Raw genomic sequence first — 19,174 nt, forward strand, 5'->3', positions numbered from 1 at the left:
GTTTGTTTGTTTCTTGTACCTAGGAGAGGCATCCTCTCTCTTTCCCTTAGGTGAATGTGAGTGCTAGCAAACAATGCAGGGGACTCAGATGAAGTGTCAAAAATTAAATTTTTACGGACAGGGTTTGTTCAGAATCAGTGGCACAGTTCACATCATTTCTCAGATGGCATTCCCAGTTCTTAGTCTCAGTCTGTGCAAGGGTCTCTTCCTCTAACCAGAGCAAGGGACGCACTAACCTTCCAGGGCCTAGATAAATGAGGTTCCCCAGTGGGCAAGTGGACTCTTGTTTAGCATAATAGCCCCCTGGCAATAAAAATGGTAACACAGTCTCTACACAGAGTTCCAATCTTCTTTTTCCTCAGGGTGAAAACTCCCTTGGGTCTCAAAATTGGTCTTACTCACAGTTTTCCACTTTCTCTCTCGCTCAGGATCCCTAGCTGAAAAGGATTCACACAGGAACACACAGCTCTCAGATGTTCCTCCCAGATCTTCCGATGCAAAAACTCTCTTCCCAAAAACGGAGTCCAAAACTCACCAGAAGGTCCCTGCAGCAGGTCACTTCCATACCTCTGTCCTCCAGGAGGGTGCAGAGGGGCAGGTCTTCCCTATGCTGGGCCCCCCCCCCCCCCCAGGGAAAGGTTTTCCCATGACCAGGCAACAGCCAGTGGCCTCGCAGGCTTCTTACAAAGAAAAAATTCAGCAAAAACCCAAAACAGCCCAGAGTCTGGAGTGCCTGAGCCCTAAAGATCCCTCAAAATCCAACTGAGTTAAAAATAAAACCTCCTGCCCTTCCAAAGCTTAGACTACACTGCCCAGTCTCTGCTTTTATTACCTCCCCTAATTACTAGCCTGCACTGTTCCTAGCTAAAGAAGTTAAATTAGGGCCTTATTGGTAATGAAGCCCAGGGGGTCATTACATACAAGTCCAGTTAAGAATGAGTCCAGCAATGCAGTAAAATATATACTGTCATTTCCAAATTATCCCAAAAAATAGTTTTAAATCACCAATACTAACTAATCTAAAAAAGAAATATCAAGTTGTTTGTATTTTTTTCTTTTGGTCTTATTCCTATTCTTTTCTTGTCCTAAAGTTGTTGTTTGTTATTTTTTGGCCCAGCAGTTTCCTCCTGACCCTTTCAATTTGCTGCTCTTTGGAACCAGTGCTATGAGTCTTCATGCACAACTACCTGGGATTTTCCCCTTATTTCATATCACTTCCCAGTTCACCTAGTCCAGTCATTGCAGTGATGATCCTCAGCCAGAAGCCATCCACCAGGGCTCCTTCTGGAACCCAGCAATAGTGGGGCTGAAATGCGGCCACTAGCTGTTGCCATTGCACGTTGACTGCCATTCCCGCCTTCTAGGAGTTGTGAGCACTCTCCTCAGTACCCATAGTCCCGACTGACCCAAGGAACAGATATCCTGACCTGAGAATTTAACCTAGGTCCTCCGTATGATAGTGCAATGGCACTGACTCTCTGGGTTGGCCAACTATTTTATTAAGTGTTTACACTTTTATGAACTAAAAGATGAACATATCCCAAATTTTTAAACATCTCTGTTCCTAATCCCACTTTTCCATTCTGCACTCTTAGGTCGATGCAGTAACATGCGCATTAAGAGCCTGCGCACTTAATGTCTATCTGTGACCAGGAGTAAGGTTTCTACAGTTCTAAAGAGAAAATTTCATGCTTAAAACTATAGTATCGTTGTCACTCAGCACAAATTCTCAGTACGCATTTGTTAGGACGTGCATTGTAGACATGCTAATCTTTCTCCACGGGGGATATTATTGTACGCACGAAACGCGCACTCAACCGCAAGTAAACCTGTGCACTAGACTGGACACACCTTATTGCATTGACCTGAGAATTTGTGTTGAGTGACGATGATACTATAGTTTTAAATTGTCAGCACTGCTGCATTAACTTGTTTGTTAATAGCTGGCTGGTTACCAGGTGTTCCTCTCAAAAAAAATCTTACATCCTTGTTTTTTACTGCTTTATAGGAAAGCGCACAGTAGCCGTTTGTGGATTTGATGATTATGGAGCACTCTGTGAACACAAATTTATCCTGATATTTTTATATGCTAGGAATTGCCAGGACACTAAGAGCTAAGTTATTGTGTCCCAGAAGCAGGTAGATCTGATTCCTGCCTAATGGCTCCAGTATAAAGCATTATTATTAGCCCGTACAATAGAGGGGTGTGTATTGTTGATCATGTGAACACAATGCAGCTTATTTGTTGCCCATACATTTGAATTCACAAGGTTTGTTCTGGAGACTTAAGGTTCAGAAACGTCACTTGGGGTCTCCGGACCACCATCACTCTTGAAATGTATTTATATTTGTTCTGTTTATCATGATAGAGTTCTGTCAATGTAGCATCAGATGCAGCATTAGCACAGTTGTGAAGAAGAGCACCCTTCTTTCCTGTGTGCCGTTGCTCTTGCCCCCCTTTTCCTTCAAAGCCCTATTGGTTGTCAGTGGGAGAGGAGAAAAGCTAATAAACCAATTAAAGTGTGACCTAGTAACACTACAGCTACAGGATAGCAACTTAGAACAAACAAGCTACAAATCCCCAGATGTCAACCAGGTCAATACTGCAGGTTGGTGGTGGTAATGTACTGTACAGTAAAGTCATGGAATATAGGCAGCCAGCATGATTGGGCAAAAGTGCCTCTAATTTTTACATTTATTTATAAAGCTTTTAAGTATGGGAACTTGTGTGCTCATCTACCAGGATGGTAGAGAAACGAACATGACTATGCTAGCTCAGACCAAGGTCCATCAAGCCAAGCATCTTGTCTCCAACAGTGGCCAGTCTGGGTCACAAGTACCCAGCAGATGCCCAATACTTGATCTGTTTCTTGTATCTCACACTCGGGGATAAACACTGGCTTTCCCAAGTCTACCTGACTAATAACTCTTTATGGACTTTTCCTTCAGAAACTTGTCCAGTCCTCTTGGCAACCAACATGGGGGGGATTCAAACATGTTTAATTGTGTGCTGAATTGAAAAATACTTCTACAATTTGTTTTAAATCTGCCGGAACAGAAACTTGGATAAGGAGCAATATCCTACAAGTGGTCAAGTTTCTTTGGCTGGCAGCTGGGGTATGGTCTTAGCAGCATAGACTGGAATACCTAAGCAGACTAGATGGGCCAAATGGTTATCATCTGCCATTATATATTGGTATTATGAAAGAGGAGTCAAGACAACAAATGATGATAGTTACAAAAGCACAGAAGGTATTGTTCCAGGGTTTTCATTTACTTATTTGGACCTCCCATTGGATTTTGGATGATACACCTTTAACCAGCTTACTGGATATCCAAGTCCTTATCTTTCTTCAAAATCATGCTGTAAACTGTTGCTTCAATCTTCATGGAGTTGCACTGCCTCTTATCAACATCTCTGCAATTTCCCATGCTGATGGGAGGTCCTCTCCTGCAATAAATTGGCCCATCTTTGAAAACAAGTTCACTACCACCAGGATCATTGATTGCCCTTAACATAGGGATGAAATCCAGGTATATCCATTCCCGTGGTGTGGACAGTATTGGTAATGGTGTCAAGAATCCTTGTGGGCTTTCTTTCCCCTAGAATTTTGATTCTTGTGCAAACTTCATAGTATATTACATATTCCCTTATGATCTGACCCCAACCTGGGCAACAGAAAATATGGTTTATCAGCCTCTTACTCTGCCTGATACTTCTAAATGTAAATCCCCTTTTGGTGCATACAGTTTGTTTCCCTTATAGAGGCAATCCTCTTGCCAGCTTACATTCTCTTAACCTAGTAGCATAGCAATGATGGCAGAAAAGGACCAAATGGTCTATCCAGTCTGCTTGGCAAACTTCTTATGGTAGTATCTGCTGCACTGTGCAGGATCCCCCCATGTTTCTCTTAAGATTAGGAACTACTGCTCTGAGCAGTTATCCCCAAGCTATGTGATGACCCATAAAAATGTACTGCCAGTAACATTTTTAACTGGGTGACGAGCTTTCTTGAAAATTCAGAATATACTGCTTGACATGCTTTGCTTATGGACTTGGCCATAGAAGCAGTCCTGTGCTTTTTTTCTTATGTCTGCATATCAGTACCCCAGACCGTTAGTCAGGGCCCATATTGGTTATCTTTTTCTCTTCTCTGCCCCAGTCTTGAGTAAACTGGTCCCAGGCCAGTTCTTCCATAATTTGTTCCACAATACCCTGCTTTCTAGTGCCTAAAATAAAGTTCATAATTCAAAGTAGAGTCATTGGTGTCTCTTTTGTCAAGTATCTTTTTGCCCTCTCTATGGGACAGAGCATCTGCCTTGATGTTTTTGGACCCAGGCTGATAGGTCAATACAAAGTTGAATCGAAAGAATAACTAGTGTGCTAGTACTGAATTCATATTTCAGGTGGTCTTTAGAAGTGTTTGATTCTTGTGATATGTGCATTTTTGGATCTTATGCTGTTTCCCCTCCCGAAGATGGAGACATTCCTCATATGCTAACTTTATCACCAGCAGCTTTTTATCATAAATGTGGTAGCTCTTCTCTAGTGCTGGATTAGAAGTCACAGGGGTGGAGCATGTTCCCTGGTGCCTGTTTGGGACAGAATAGCCTCTATGGCCAGTCTTGATGCATCTGTTTCTATTGCAAATGGTTGCTCTGGTTCAGAGTTTACCAGATTTGGGGCAGAAGTCAGTGCTTTAGACAACTAGATGCCTATTGCTATTCAGAGGTCCATTTGAATGGGATTCCCTTCTTAAGAACTTCTTGAGAAGTTGATGGAACTTTGCAAGAAACGTTGCACGCCCATTCATATCCCTTGGGATTGTTTATTCTATCGCTGCTGAAATCATATGTGGGGTCCATGTGTATTCCTTTTGGTAATCTGTAGCCTCTGAAATCTCTGGAGTTTTTTTTTTCCCATACTGTAATTTCTTTAGCTTCGTGAATAGCTTATGCCTTCTTTGGCAGTCTAAAAGCTGACATATCTGTTGGTCTTGGTTTGCCAGATTCTCCAAGACTATTAGAATATCATCTAAATAGACCGTTTTGTGCTGGTCTAACATATTTCTCAGAACAGTTCATTTACAAGGTTTTGGGATGTAGCTGGAACACTCCTTAATCCAAATGGCATTACTAGATACTGAAATATTCATACCGGGTATGGAATGCCATTTTCCATACATTCCCTTCCCCAGATGCAAATTAAGTTCTAGGCTCCTCTAAAATCTAATTTTATGAAGAAATGGGCAAGCTGGAGATGTTCCAGGAGCTCGTTATTGAGAGGGAGAAGGATACCTGTTATGGATAGTAACTGCATTAGGAGCCCTGTAATCTACACAGTGCTAGAGAGAACAGTGTTTGTTGCGAGCAAGTTGAGGGCTCCTACTAGAGGAGCCAAAATTCTGATGGAGCCCCTCCAGATTTTCTTGTAGATATTCACATATTGCCTTTAGCTGTGGTTCAGATAAGGAGTAAATTCTTCCAAACAGCCTCAGACTGTGATATATATTATCATCATATATGTAGCACACATCCTATTGGGAAAATGAAAAATCCCCACTGCTACACATCCCTGCATAGAATCTACCTGTTAGCACCTCAGTCACACACACAATATAAACAGACTCTCACCAAGTACAAATTAGGGGACCTCAGATTAGCAGTAAAATTCTGCAGTCAAAAACCAAACTCTTCTTTTTTTTCTGCCTCCATTCCAGCTTCACACCTTCCTCTGTTCCCTTCAGCTCCCTGAGAGGGTGCAGGAAGGGGGGAAACAATAGGAAGAGGACAGGATTAAGGATCAGAGTAGCGCTCTTCTATTCTGCTTAATCCAGCCTTACCGCCTCCCCTCCTGTACCCTAAACCACAGGCTGGGAACAAAGCTGGTAGCTCTTGTCCTGTGAGAGGTGAAGATATAAAGGTGTCAAACCACTTAAAAAAAAACAAACAAAAAAAAAAACCCCACACACACACAACCTCACATACCAAAACAAAGCAATACTTGGTGTGGCTGCTTCTGCACACAAGAGTTTGTGTGGTTGTTAGGACCTATTGTTTTGGTGTCATTGCAGCTGCTCTTTGCCGCACCCAAGAAACCTGCGCCTAATCTGTCTAATGGTTAATTAGGCTTAATGTAGAGCAGGGACAGCAGAGATGAAGTCTGTTTCAGAGACTTCATCTCTGCAGTCTCTGAAACAGACTGCAGAGATGAAGGTAAACAGGAATAAAGCTAGGCGAGCAGATTTTTAGAATTTTTTATTTTTTTATATTTTTATATTTTACTTTTCGGCACTTCAAAGCGGATTACATTCAGATACTGTAAGTATTTCCCTATTCCAGAGGGTTTACAAGCTAGCGATTGCAAAGAAAGTATCCCAGGAGTCTGTTCTACAGCAAAGGTGTGCTGCTGTTGCTCTCCTTGTATCACCAGTCAGGACATCCCCTCTGCTGAACCAGTGGGACCTTCCAAGGGCATGTCTGTCTACCTGGCATTTGGAGGGTAAATGTCCCCTTGTTTTTTTTCCTGCTTCTGTATCTCACAGGGCTCCTCTGCTTTCAAGGGTTGTGTGTTCAAGCCCCATCAGTCCAGACACTTGCATAGTCCCTCTGCATGAATATCTCCTGATCACTTATTCTTTGTAAATCGTTAGCATATGCTGTGCTGTAGAATGTGGTTACAGTGTCACTGGTTACATGGAAGTGTTTTGCTCAACATCATCAGTGTGTGTATGTAAGGAATGTTTGCAGCTCTGTGCTTGAGCTGATGCATAACCCTGCCACCTCTGAACAGTGCCTGATGGAGGATGCTACCTTCACTTACTGCCCAGGCATGATGAGCGCTTTCTTCTTTCTCAGTGAGTAGCTCAGCAGACTGCCATGCGAAGCACAAGGTGACTTGCCTGCAGAAAGTTCATATTGAGAGCTGCCAGAGCTTCAGCAGCTACATGCTAGAGGAAACTGGGACACCCCTTAAACACACTGACCTAGACTCTAGAGGAATTTATTTTTGCGAGACTGAACCACATTCTGGTCCTTTTTTTTGTTTTGTTTTTCCAGGATGAGGAGCTGTCTTTCCTGACAAGGGACAGTTGCCAGCTCAGTATTCAGAGTTGCTGTGAACTTGTGCATCTTGGACAATGCATTTGTCCCTGCTTTACTAACATTTTACTGTACCCTTGCATCACAAAGCCAAAAATGTTATTTCTTCATAAATCTAAGGTAGAATATCCAGTTATAAACATTCAGTTTGATTCTAAAGTTAATCAGCGCAGTAAAGCCAATGTTTTCTCTCTCTGGAACTTGTAGTATGGGAGGCCCAAACATTCGCAGGTAGTGGAGGATCTGTGGGCATTATTGCTTCCTGCCAGCAGGGGTCCTCAGTGGGCCATGCGTTCTTGCCTAGTTGCCTAGGCTTTGTGGCTTGGCAGTCTTGCTGGCGGCCATGTTCTGTTACTGCTGCAGTTATAAGACAGCCTCGCACCATACTGAGTGCCAAGTGTTCCTAGTCTTGGCCCCAGGCCTGCTCTGTGTCTGGTTCTTGCATTTTCTTCTTGTATCTTGCACTTGACTCTAATCTTCTGGGTACCCCTTCCAGTCCTGCATACTCTCTGCTCTTGTTTTGCTTGTTTTGTCAGTCTGTTCCTAGTTTTGTTTTGTTTTGCTTTAGCCTTGCCTTTAATTCATGCCCCTCTATCGGTCCTGCCTTGCTTCTGTGGGTGCCTTCAAGTTCCCTGGTGTGTGTATGCCATTTCCTGTCCTTGCTATCCTAGTCCTGTCGGCCATCGGCGCCTGAGGGTTACCCGAGGGAAAGGTGGCTGGTATAGGCAGAAGGCTCCCGAATCTATTTCTTCTCAAGCCCATTTTGTCTGGGTCCAGCCCACTCCTGTTTCTGGGGGCAGAATACAGCAGCACGCCGTTTCAACGCTATACATTTCTTTGTTCTTGCTGTACGAGGTACGCCAGTGAAGCAACGAGTGCTTCCTCAAGGCAAAGGGCTGACATTCTCCCCAGTTATTCCTGCGCTGCAAGCTAATCTCTGGGAAGGAAGCATTGATTATACCTAATGCTGGATCCACTTTCCAGACATACTTCAGCAGCACACACTGGTGAGGTGCACATGTGCATTTTATTGTGCATGTATAATCGCTTTTCCACTTGCAATGGGGAAGAGCTGAAAGAGTGTCATCTGCTACTCTGCTTCCTCTGCTAAAGCTATTACAGGAGATGCTACTCACACCTGAGTTCCTGTGTATACCTGGTTGTGCCGCACATCGGCTATTGACTTGTTATGAAATGGCATTTTCCTGGGAAATGGAGGCTTAAGGATTAACACAATGCGATAAATGGGCAAAGTGTTACTAAGATTCCATCCCAGCTTCTTAGTATTTTGTGTTTTTTTTTGTTTTTTTTTTTAAAGTCTCATTGCTGTACACAGATGGCAAGGGAGCATCTGTTTTAATGCTGATTAGCTTTGAGTCCTGTATAAGCCTCTTTATATTGATTCCTAAGTCGAATAGAGGTTGGTGATAGGTGGTCTTCTGACTGGTTTGAGGGTCTGTGAGTCTCCACATGTTCTGGGGGTTGTGTGAATCTCCCCCATCTCCTGGGGCAGGCAGATACGGGAGGGAGGTCTGTGAACCTCTCCAACTCTTGGAACAGAAGGGGATCTCTGAGCCTATTTATCCATCCCAACTGCTTAGTCGTGGCAAAGTTGGTGAGAAGGTAGTGGAAATAGTTGATCTCGCAATGAATTGCTTAAAAAAAATTCTTTGACTTGAATTTCTTTTTGTAAATGCGAAATAATTTAGCAAGTATTTTTACCTCTGTACATGCTTGGTTTCTCAGGTTTACCTTTTCTTAAGTCTTACTCGCCGTCTCATCCATTTTCCTGACCAGTTGTGTCTACCTTGTCATGCAGAAAGGTTATGAAAATACAAACCATGTCACCATCTGTACGCTAAACATTTAAAGGGCTTTTGTATTTAAGAATGTGTCCTGTGTGTCTGTAGCCGGAGATGTCTTCTGACACTGCTCGCCTCGTGCACAGCCCTTTTGATCTTTTGAAAAGGGGCAGTCGTGATTCAGAGTCTTGGACGTTTGGAGGATCTTGTTGGCTCGTTAGAGAAAAGTCGAGGCCATTCAGCCCTTTGCCACAATACCGCCTGGTTCAGGAGTTTTGCTCGGTGCCCCTGACTTAACTCTAATGCAAAGATGAATCAGACTTCAGCGCACAGATCTTTAAGGTGTAGCTATGAATCACGTGCTTATTATTTTTCTCTTTCAGCAGCGCCCGTTTGGGTGAATTTTAAAAGCCCGGTGCGTGCCAGAGCTGGGAGATACGCGAGTGCGTCCAGCCGGCGTGCACCGTGCAGATTTTAAAAGGCATCCATGTATGCACACACCTCCCAGTGTGCGCACAAGCGAGAGAGCCCAAAAAGGTTGTGGGCATGGTCTGGGTGAGGCAAGGGCAGAACATGGGCATTCTGGGACTTTAACATGAAATGTACACATAACAAGTGCACGCTGGGGTCCCCTGCCACCTAACTTTACTACTAATATGGATGGCATATAAGAAATAAAATAAAATCTGGGGTAGTCAGTGGGGTTTTAAGGGTCATGGCTAACAGGGGGGAAAGAGAGACTATTAAACTAAGGGGTTGCGATTTCCTGTCCCTTGCCTGGGTGAACCGGGAACGAACTGGTGAAACTGGCAGTGGTGTGGATGCGTGACACCCCACTTATGTGATGGAAGTGGGATTTGCGTGCACTTGTACGCGCATTCAGCCTATTTTCTAACGTGTGCATGTTCACGCGTATGTTATAAAATGGCCACATCCTTTGGTGCGAGCCGGCATACGTGTGCGGCTGTTTAAAAGTTACCGTCGTAGTGTACGGGTGCAGTGAGGTATGTAGGTACACTACTGCCCGCTGACAGTGTCGTTTGCAAATGAAAGAGGAAAACGTGTTTCTCCAGGAGTAAGAAGCAACAAGTAATCCAGCCAAAAGAAGTGTGCATCAGTCATTAAAATGTGGCAGTGTTTCAAAATGGCTTTCAGAAGTTACCAGAAAGTCCAAGCAGCAGGCGCACCACAGTTTATTGCATATCATCTCTGTTTGTGTCCAGAAAACAAACGTCCCTCGGGGGTGATTGGTGAAGGTTTGCTTTCTGGACTGCATCATTGGACTTGGAATAGGATAAATGGTTTCTTGTAAATGTGGTGTATTGGGTGCTTTTAAGATGGGCATGGCAGCGCTGGACCCCTGTTGAATACAGGGAGAGTCTGCAGTTTTCTTGCAGATATCTCAGAGCCACCATGGTGGGCATTTCCCTAGGAACTGAGAGGTCAGTTTTCAGAGTTCAGTTGCCTTACTTTCACAGTTAGGCACCTAATTTTGCCCCTTTAAAACCTAATTTAGGCAGCAGTTTTGACTTGGTACCTAAAAACGTGGAAGGGACCTGGGGGCAGGGAAAGAAAGATAAGTGCTTAGTGCCGATATCCAGCACTGGGTGCCTAATTTAAGCTTAAAATTACCAGTAGAACCCCGAGTTGCATACGTTCTCATCCTAAAACTGATATCCCTAATTTTGGCTGAAACTTTGCTGAACCCCGAGTTGCATACGTTCCAGTAGAACCCCGAGTTGCATACGTTCTCATCCTAAAACTGATATCCCTAATTTTGGCTGAAACTTTGCTGAAGTTCAGCTGCCTAAAAAGGAAACCAGGTGCTCAGTGTCCTTTGAATATTGGTCTGTATGAATCCTAATGGGGAAGGAGACAAATCAGAGGTGATGAAATGCAGGGCATTGGCTGGAAGGCTGTGATTTGGCCATGCTGCCTTGAATCATCACAGAGTGACTGTGATTTACTCTGCCGCTTTCTAAGGATCGAATATTCCCCGATTCCACCAGTGACTGCTAGTCCGGCTTCAGGATTTTTCCTGCCTTTACAGTCTGCCAGCTTTTAATGCATTCATATTTACATCAGGAAAGAGAAACTTGACACAGAAACTGAAAATATCACTGCAAATAGTTTAGTGCAAAATAGAGGGTCTTAATTAGTTTCTACTGTGGTATTACTAGACGTGTTTTTATCAGATTTCCACGTAGTCTCTCTGAAGTGTGCCTCTGCTGATAATACCTGGAGGTCTAACGGTGACCCCTGATTAAGTAATGCAAGAAAAGTTTGCCCTGACTTGGAAAGCCGTTTGCTGTTTCCTTACACGGAGAAATGTTTTCCTTTGAGGCAAGAAGTGGAAGAGATGTCTGCGGTCACTGCCTGCATGTGTTTGGTTTGAGCAGGGATAGTGACCCTCTTTGCCTGGAATGCAGTACATTTGACTTCCCTGCAGGCTGTGACCACCAGCGCTTGGTTTCAGCTGGCTTTGTGCTGCTTAGCGTCGGGGCAAGCTGGTTCAGACACCGAGCAACAGCATTCCTATGGGGTTAGGGAGAGGTCAGGCAGCTTCCCAAAATTGCATACAGTTAGGAAAATATATGGCAGGAGGACACTCAGGGCCCACATACTAATATTTTGTAAAATGCATAAAAGATATGTGGAGGAGAGCAGACGGAGATGGATTAATCTTGCAGTGAAACGTGTTGAACCGAGGGAGTCTTTCAGAAAGACAGAGTGTTACATATTTCAACCATATAAGAGGAATTCTCCCTCCTCTTATGATAGTGCTGGCATCTCTCTCTTTTAACATAGCAACACAATAACTTCTGTTACTATGTTAGAGAAAGCGATGCCAGTTCTGCCATAAGAAGTCAGGAAGGTTACACATGGACATTTGCTACCAGGATCAGGATCAAGGCACTGAGCTTATTTTTTCTTTTGTATTTAATGTATGTAAGTGTTCATCAAGGATCATTTTCCAGTACATTCAGGCTACCAGTGAGAAGGTAATGCATGGGCAACAAGCAAACAAGAGCCATTTGTTTTAATGAAAAATAGCCAAGCCTTTTATTTTTGGAGTTGACTAAAGATGCAGATGGTTGCAGAACTAGGAGGATATTTTGAGAAGTTGCTTCCTGTCATTTTGAACAGTTTCCAACTTCTAGGACCCACTGGGAGATAAGTTTGTCAGGTTATTTAACTGGTAAATTAGGATGAACTGTAAATGGATATTTCTAGACTGAATCCAGGACCATTCAGTTACCCCCTTGTATTCTCTCCTTTCTGCAGGAAATCCAAAGCAAAGCCAAATGGTAAAAAGCCGGTGCCGGAAGAGAAGAAACTCTATTTAGAGCCTGAGTACACGAAGTCCAGAGTCACAGACTTTGAATTCAAGGAGCTGGTGATGTTACCGCGAGAAATTGACCTAAATGAGTGGCTAGCGAGCAACAGTAAGTATCTGGGGGAAAAGGAACATTTATTTATTTATAAAATCTTGCATCTGTGCTCTTATCTGGTGCATGCTGTTCTGCAACTGACTTTCACAGCATTGCCATAAATGCTTTTATAGAAAAGGACTATTTCTTGGAACTGAAATATTTCCAGGGTCCTGAAAAATATGCTCTCACTCTGCTTCTTTATTATTTTCATATTGCAGCAGCACTCTGAATGATATACATAGATAAAAGTCCTACAGCCATCTAAAAATGACTAACTCAAGTCATTCTGGTTTTTCTATCTGAGAGGGTGTTTCCTGTCCTACAAACTCAAACAGAACAGCTATGGACAGATGTTTTTGCCGGAATCAGATACATCAGGAGCAATTAATTTATTTGCCCTTTCGTGGGTGAGGCCTTCAGACATGCCATTATCACATTTCAGTGATTGTCTGTTGTGTCCCCAAGGGAACTGTATACATTTCTCTTTCCACTAGTTCAGTCTGATCAAAGGGTGCGAAGAGTTAGTTTTACATTGATAATTCTAGCATTTCTAATTTATATCATTTTTTTCCAGCAACAACTTTTTTCAATCACATCAATTTACAGTATAGCACAATCTCCGAATTCTGCACAGGAGAGACATGCCAGACGATGGCTGTATGCAACACGTAAGTGACCGTTACAATCTCATTGCTAAGCGGGTTGGAAGAGTGATATATACTGGCAGGAGAATATTAAGATATGGACTATATGCAACATGTAAGTGTCAATTTGCTGCTGTGTGCACAGGGGAATGCTATTTACAGATGATTACTACATATTCCATTTTCTGGAAGAGCTGTGATTGCACATAAGACAGAAAGGAAGAGTTTATGGAATGTAACAAATATTGTAAGTAATTAGTACATGAATTAGTGTGCTAAGAAATAATGATCATAATGCAATCAAATTTGACATAATCACCGCAGGGAGGACTTTAAGTAAAGCTACTACAGTAGTATATAACTTTATATACTACTATGATAGAATTAGGAATTTAGGGAGACTATGATAGAATTAGGAAATTAGATAAAATTTAAAAGAAGTGCTTGCAAGGATTAAGTTTGCATGAGGCATGGATGTTGTTAAAAATGCCGTTTTGGAAGTCCTGATAAAATGTACTCTGCGCATTAAAAAAGATCAAATGAAGACCAAATAACTGCCAATGTGGTTGAAAGGTGAAGTAAAGGAGGCATCTAAATCTTAAAAAACATTGTTCAAAATATGGAAAAGCAGACCCAAATGATGAAAATATGCAAGAGCATAAGCACTAGCAAGTTAGATGCAAAACAGTAGTTAGACCAGGAGAGATGTTTAAGAAGAAGCTTGCCAATGAAGGAAAAAAAGTAATAAATACTTTTTCAAGTACATTCAAAGCAAAAAACCTGTGAGGAAGTCAATTGGACCACTAGATGACCAAGGAGCAAAAGAAGTGTTCAGGCAAGACAAGAAGTTGGCAGACAAACTGAATGAATTATTTGCCTTGGTCTTTATGGAGGAGGATGTTGGGAACATATTCACACCTGAAACATTCTTTAATGATGCAGTTTATGAACAACTAAAACAAATATCTGTGACAATATCCAGGAACTGGGTTGAGAACCTATGGATTAAGAGATTGGGCAACTGAATGGCAGATGAAATTTAATGTAGAAAAATGCAAAGTGATGCACAATGAGAAAAATAATCCCAATTACTAGGGTGGAAAGGGTAAATAAAGGATGATTATTTACTCTTTCAAGTAATATTAAAACAAGGGGATGCTCCATGAAACTAACAGCCACCAGATTTGAAACTAATGATAGAAAGTACTTTTTCACTCAGTGGACTATCAAGCTGTCGAATCTGTTGCCAGAAGAAGTGGTCAAGGCAACTCACATAGTAGGATTTAAAGGAGATATGGGCAAGCTCCTGGAGGAAAAGTCCAGAACACATTATTTGCCAGGTAGACTAGAGATAGCTATTGCTATCCGTGGGCGAGAGTAACAGGAATTAAATTTACTTTATTGGGATCTGCCAGGTATTTGTGACCTGGATTGGCCAAGCTGGGCTCAATGTACCTTGTGTTTTTCCAGCATGGCAATTCTTACATTCTTATTACATATACCAAGTGCTCAGGGACTGTAGGGAAGGCAGAGACATTATGCTGTAATACACAGTAAATATATGGTATTCCCTGGAGTCAGTATAAACCTCAGTATGAATCTTCTGCATAGAGGTGAGATTCATGTTGTGAAAAGCTGGGCTGGTTCAATGTATACACAGTATACGATCTCCCATTCTATGCAAAGGGTATGCCTGAATCAGCCCTGAGTTACTTGAGATGACTAGAAATGCTTAATTCCTTTTCCAACAAATATTAGCAAGGCCACCTTGCTCTGGGTTCTAAAGTAAAAAAGTGAACAAACAGAAATTTATTTGGATGCTTAGAATACAAATTCTTTGTAGGAAGATTGTGGAAGACAGAGTTATTGGAGATGTTTCTGTTTTTCAGTTTTAAAAATAGATGCAGTATGTCTAGGGCTCCGCAGATTCACTTGATGGGTCCATCACATTATTGATTTACATGCCTATTGGAAAGCTGCCTAGATGTTGTCTATAAGATAGGTGGGGTTTTCATATATTTATGAATAAATCACAGCACTATAATTTCCCTTCCCACTGGTAATGTCAAGACCAGCCTTGTCCTTTGATGAAGTACAGGCCAGGAGCTTTCTAGTGGCACCAGGTTTGTCCTGCAGTGCCAGTTGCTTGTCTAGATAATGTCATATAATGAAACACTATAATGGGTATTTTCAAAAACTCATTACTGACTAGAGAGTTAAAGTACCACTACCATATTTTTCAAAATATCAGCCCGCTTGCTGGCTGTCTAGTGGCTCGCACTTTCAGGGGTGATATGGGTTCAGTTCCAGGCTGAGGCTCTTGCTCTTTGAGCTGGCTGAAGCATTATACCTACTTCTTGGGGAGAGTGCTGAGTTAAGTGCTTTATGTAGAATGACAGTGTCTTACTGACTGAGGAGCAGAGCAGTAGAAATGATGCTCAAGGAGCTACAAGCTACAGCCTACGTTCTCTACCTCTACCTGCCTACAGAGTCAAAGTTCTTCAGCTACATTCTGTGAAAGTTCTTTTCTGCTGAAATACTTGTATATATCTCATCTCCTTTTGGCAGTGCATAGAGTTACATTGACTTTAGTGAAAAAGCATAAATTGTAATCTGTGCTGAACATTTTGGATTCACAGAATATAAAATGCAGGCCTGGCACCATCGGGTGTGCAAACTGCACAATTGCACAGGGTGGCACATCTGGTGGGGCGGCATCAGGAGCAGGTAGAGGCCCGTGGTGCTACTGGTGGACCCGATCTCACCAGCGGCAGAAGAAACAGAGGCCCTTGGTGCTGCCAGTGGATCCAATCCCACCGGTGGTGGAAGGAAGAAGTCCTTGATGGCACCGGTGGACCCAATCCTACCGGCGGCAGAAGAAACTGAGACCCACCAGCAGCAGAAGCTGGAGGCCATAGCAGAAGAAGAGCTGTAGAACAGCTTTTCTCCACAAAGAAGGAACAGCTGGCAGCATCAGCAGAGGAGGAATGACCCTGACTGCCTGATCTGCATGTGTGTGTGTGAGTGAATGGGAGGCTGCGTGTGTGTGTTGCCTGGGATGGGTGTGTGGGAGCCTGCCTGGGATGACTAGGGGGTGTGTGTATGAGAATGGGAGCCTGCCCGGGATGAATAGGGGGTGTGAATGTGAATCTGCCTGGGGTATGCGGGTGTAAATGGGAGCTTATTTAGGGGGGGGGGGGGTGAGAGAGACAAGGAGAGAAATTGGGGGCTGCCTGATGTGTGTGTGTGTGTGTGAGAGAGAGAGAAATGAGGGCTGCAGGTGGATTCCAATCTGCCAGCAGCTGAAATGAAAATGAGGGCCTGGGGTTGGTGGTAGATCCCAACCAAAGAAGAGCTGGAGATGCCTGTGGGTTTGTCTGAGAGGGGAGGGTATGTGTATATGAGCTTGTGTGACTATGTACAAGAAAGAGAGGAGAAAGTTTGTACATCCCACTCCCATTATTCCACGACAATCCCAGGGTATCTGGAAATCAAAAGTTTCCAGGTATGGAGAGCGTGAATTTTTAAAATCCTTTTAAATTTTATTTTTCAGGTGTTTGCTGTGTCTGCTGTTTTGAAATATTTTATTGGTGTTTGGGACATTAAAAAGAAACTTGTATATGAGTTTTTAATTTGGTCTTTTAATCATCAGTTGGTTTTTTTAAACAGTATGTTTTTAGTATTATGTATTTATTCTATTTCTTGATTTTATTGTTTGATGTTTGAGGAATGGTGATGGTTCTGTTTTTTCATTGTTGCACCTCATAGAGTGTCTGGCTTCTTGCGGTTTCCAGTTCAGTTTTTGTCTGCTCGTTTGTATTTCTACTTTGATTGCTCTATTCTGTATTTGGTGAGGATCTGTTTATGTTCTGCATGTGTGACTGAGGTGAGGCATTCTCCTAATAGGAAGTGTATTAGTGTTTTAGGGCTTTCAGAGGGTCAAGCCCACACCCAACACACATCACAATAGGCCTATGGGGTCCAAATGTCTATTTTTGCAGGGATTTCTGGTTGGCATCACAGCAGTGCATGTAAATATAATGTAAGTGATAGTTTTACCTCACTGTGTGTGTGTGGAATGGGGGGGGGGGGGGCGTGTTATACAAGGCTATAAGGTTTGCCTGGGGCACCTAATACCCTTGCATCAACCATTGGTGGGGGGTGTGTGTCAGTTTTTAAAGTTTGTAGGGAGTTGGGCGTTCTTTAACTGGGCCCAGGGCAGAGAATGAATGAACTGGGGGGGGGGGGGGGGGCACAGTAATTGTTTGCACAGGCCAGAAAAAAAGCTAGCAGCAACCCTGATAAGATGTTTAAATAAAATAAAGTACCAAAATAAGAATGTTTCACTCAGAATGGATTTGGGAGCTTTATGGGACATCCTATGAATGTGTCAGGTATTGAAGATATGACAAATTAAAAATCACAATGAAGCAACTATTCCCCCCAAAAGCCTTGGATGTGAACGTTAGCTACAATATCCCCTTCTCCTTTTGCATGACGAGATATACAATAGTGCAAGGCACAGTTGCTCTAGGTCAACAGATGGGCTTCTGCTTGAGATCAGCATGACCAAAAAAGAAAGAGAAAAGAGTCTGAAATGTTTCTGCATGGCCTGGGGCATTTTGCTTTTACTTTGATTTTAAATGTTTGTTATTGGATACATGTACAGTCTTGTTGGTTATGTAGGACTGAGGCAGTGGGTGTTTATGGGTATGTATGTACTAGTATTGATAAGTGTAGGGGAAAAGGCTGAAACAGATTGGGGCCCGAAGAACCACCAGCTTAGAAACAGATTTTCCCAAAATGATTTAGTACAGAGATTTTCTTCAGCCTCAGCTTTCACCTGAGTGACTCTCCATAGTTGCAAGAATTTTAGAACTGGAAGTTTTCCCTTCATGGTGGTGGTTTGTAGTGTCCAAACAAATCTCTCTGCACCATGTTGTTGTGTATGTGTGTGTCTTTGTCTTTTATACTAAGGATCAGTTTTCACCGCATTGGAGACCCCAAATCCTGTCTCCCCAATCTGTTAACTTGCTGTGGGGAAACCATGTAAACCAGGTGCTTTTATAGGAAATATTGCCCTGTCATGACCATGATCACTTCATTCTTCCGGGCCTGAAGAAGACCTGGAAGCAGGATTTTGCAGTGGTGGTGCTTTAGATGCCTCTTTTTATATTGAGGAGTAAATGACCAGGAGAAGAAGTTTCTCTGTCTCAATTCAGGTATGTTAAATCAGAGACCAGATTAACTTTACTTTCTGTGAACTCGGCACAACACAGAGAATGTTTTATTTATTCTCTCCTCTGGATTATCTCCTGCTTTTTACCCAGACAGTATGCGGGGCTGGTGGAAAGCTTTCCCCGGGACTGAGTTTTGCAGCAGGGGTCACCACCGTGCCTGGAGCTGTAGTGTATCACTTCCATGGCATGCCCAAGCCTTGCTGGTCCTGTTGAATAGGAAGGAGCCTGAACCCCGAGTCTCCTACTTCAGAACATTACAGGTTTATACAATTAATGCCAACAGTGCAGAGATCTAGTAACCATATTAGTCTTAGTGGTGATTTCTAAAACTTAGAATTACCAGAATCTCATCAGAATAAGGAATCTGTTGTCAATGAAACAGAACACTGCTTTTAATTTTATAAAGCTCGTTTGGCGCTCTTGCTCATTCCCTGATGCTTGACTTCTGATTTGGAGCACATACTAGCTTTTCATGATGCTGTCTCTTACTCACAATGTAGGTTTCATTCTGGTAATCAGAAAAATGGGGGAATTAATACGAATTTGAAACGAGCAGCATTGCCACCATTAGTGGTGATAAAGCATGTAGATTTCAGACTTGTGCTAATTCGGCCATCTTTTGTCTGTTTCATACTGTGTATACCATGTAGTCATGTTGGGCTCTCTCCAGGTAAACAAGCTGCAGAGAGCGCAACAGCTGTGTGAGCTTTGATTGTGGTTCTTGTTTACAGTCTACACAAGGCAGGGGCACAGCTGTCTGTCGGCGTATTCAAAGTGCTCTGTGGTATGTATTGCTGCTCTGAGATATCTTCCAGAGGAGGGTGATCCGAGTCTCCAAAGGTTAAGAAATCCTTCCCTTTCCTTTTACTTGCTCCTGGAAGAGGAAAACTGTTTTCATTAACCGCATGTCCCAGCCAGGACTAGACTACTGCAGCTGTCTTATTAAGGCAGTA

General features: G+C 42.8%; 1 protein-coding gene across 4 annotated transcripts in view; it reads left to right on the plus strand.

Moving 5' to 3' along the window:
- The window catches only part of MOB2 (MOB kinase activator 2), a 289,672-nt gene that overhangs the window by 228,715 nt on the left and 41,783 nt on the right, over positions 1-19,174 (plus strand). For 3 of the 4 annotated variants that reach the window (XM_029583069.1, XM_029583068.1, XM_029583066.1), the window contains exons 2-3: positions 12,189-12,349; positions 12,912-13,005. In XM_029583069.1, the coding sequence (XP_029438929.1) occupies positions 12,189-12,349; positions 12,912-13,005 (255 nt within the window). Of the gene's footprint in view, positions 1-11,761; positions 11,906-12,188; positions 12,350-12,911; positions 13,006-19,174 lie in introns of those variants that run through there. The other variant, XM_029583067.1, reaches the window with a different exon arrangement.

The sequence above is a fragment of the Rhinatrema bivittatum genome, chromosome 17 (assembly GCF_901001135.1).
Source record: "Rhinatrema bivittatum chromosome 17, aRhiBiv1.1, whole genome shotgun sequence".
Lineage (NCBI taxonomy): Eukaryota > Metazoa > Chordata > Amphibia > Gymnophiona > Rhinatrematidae > Rhinatrema > Rhinatrema bivittatum.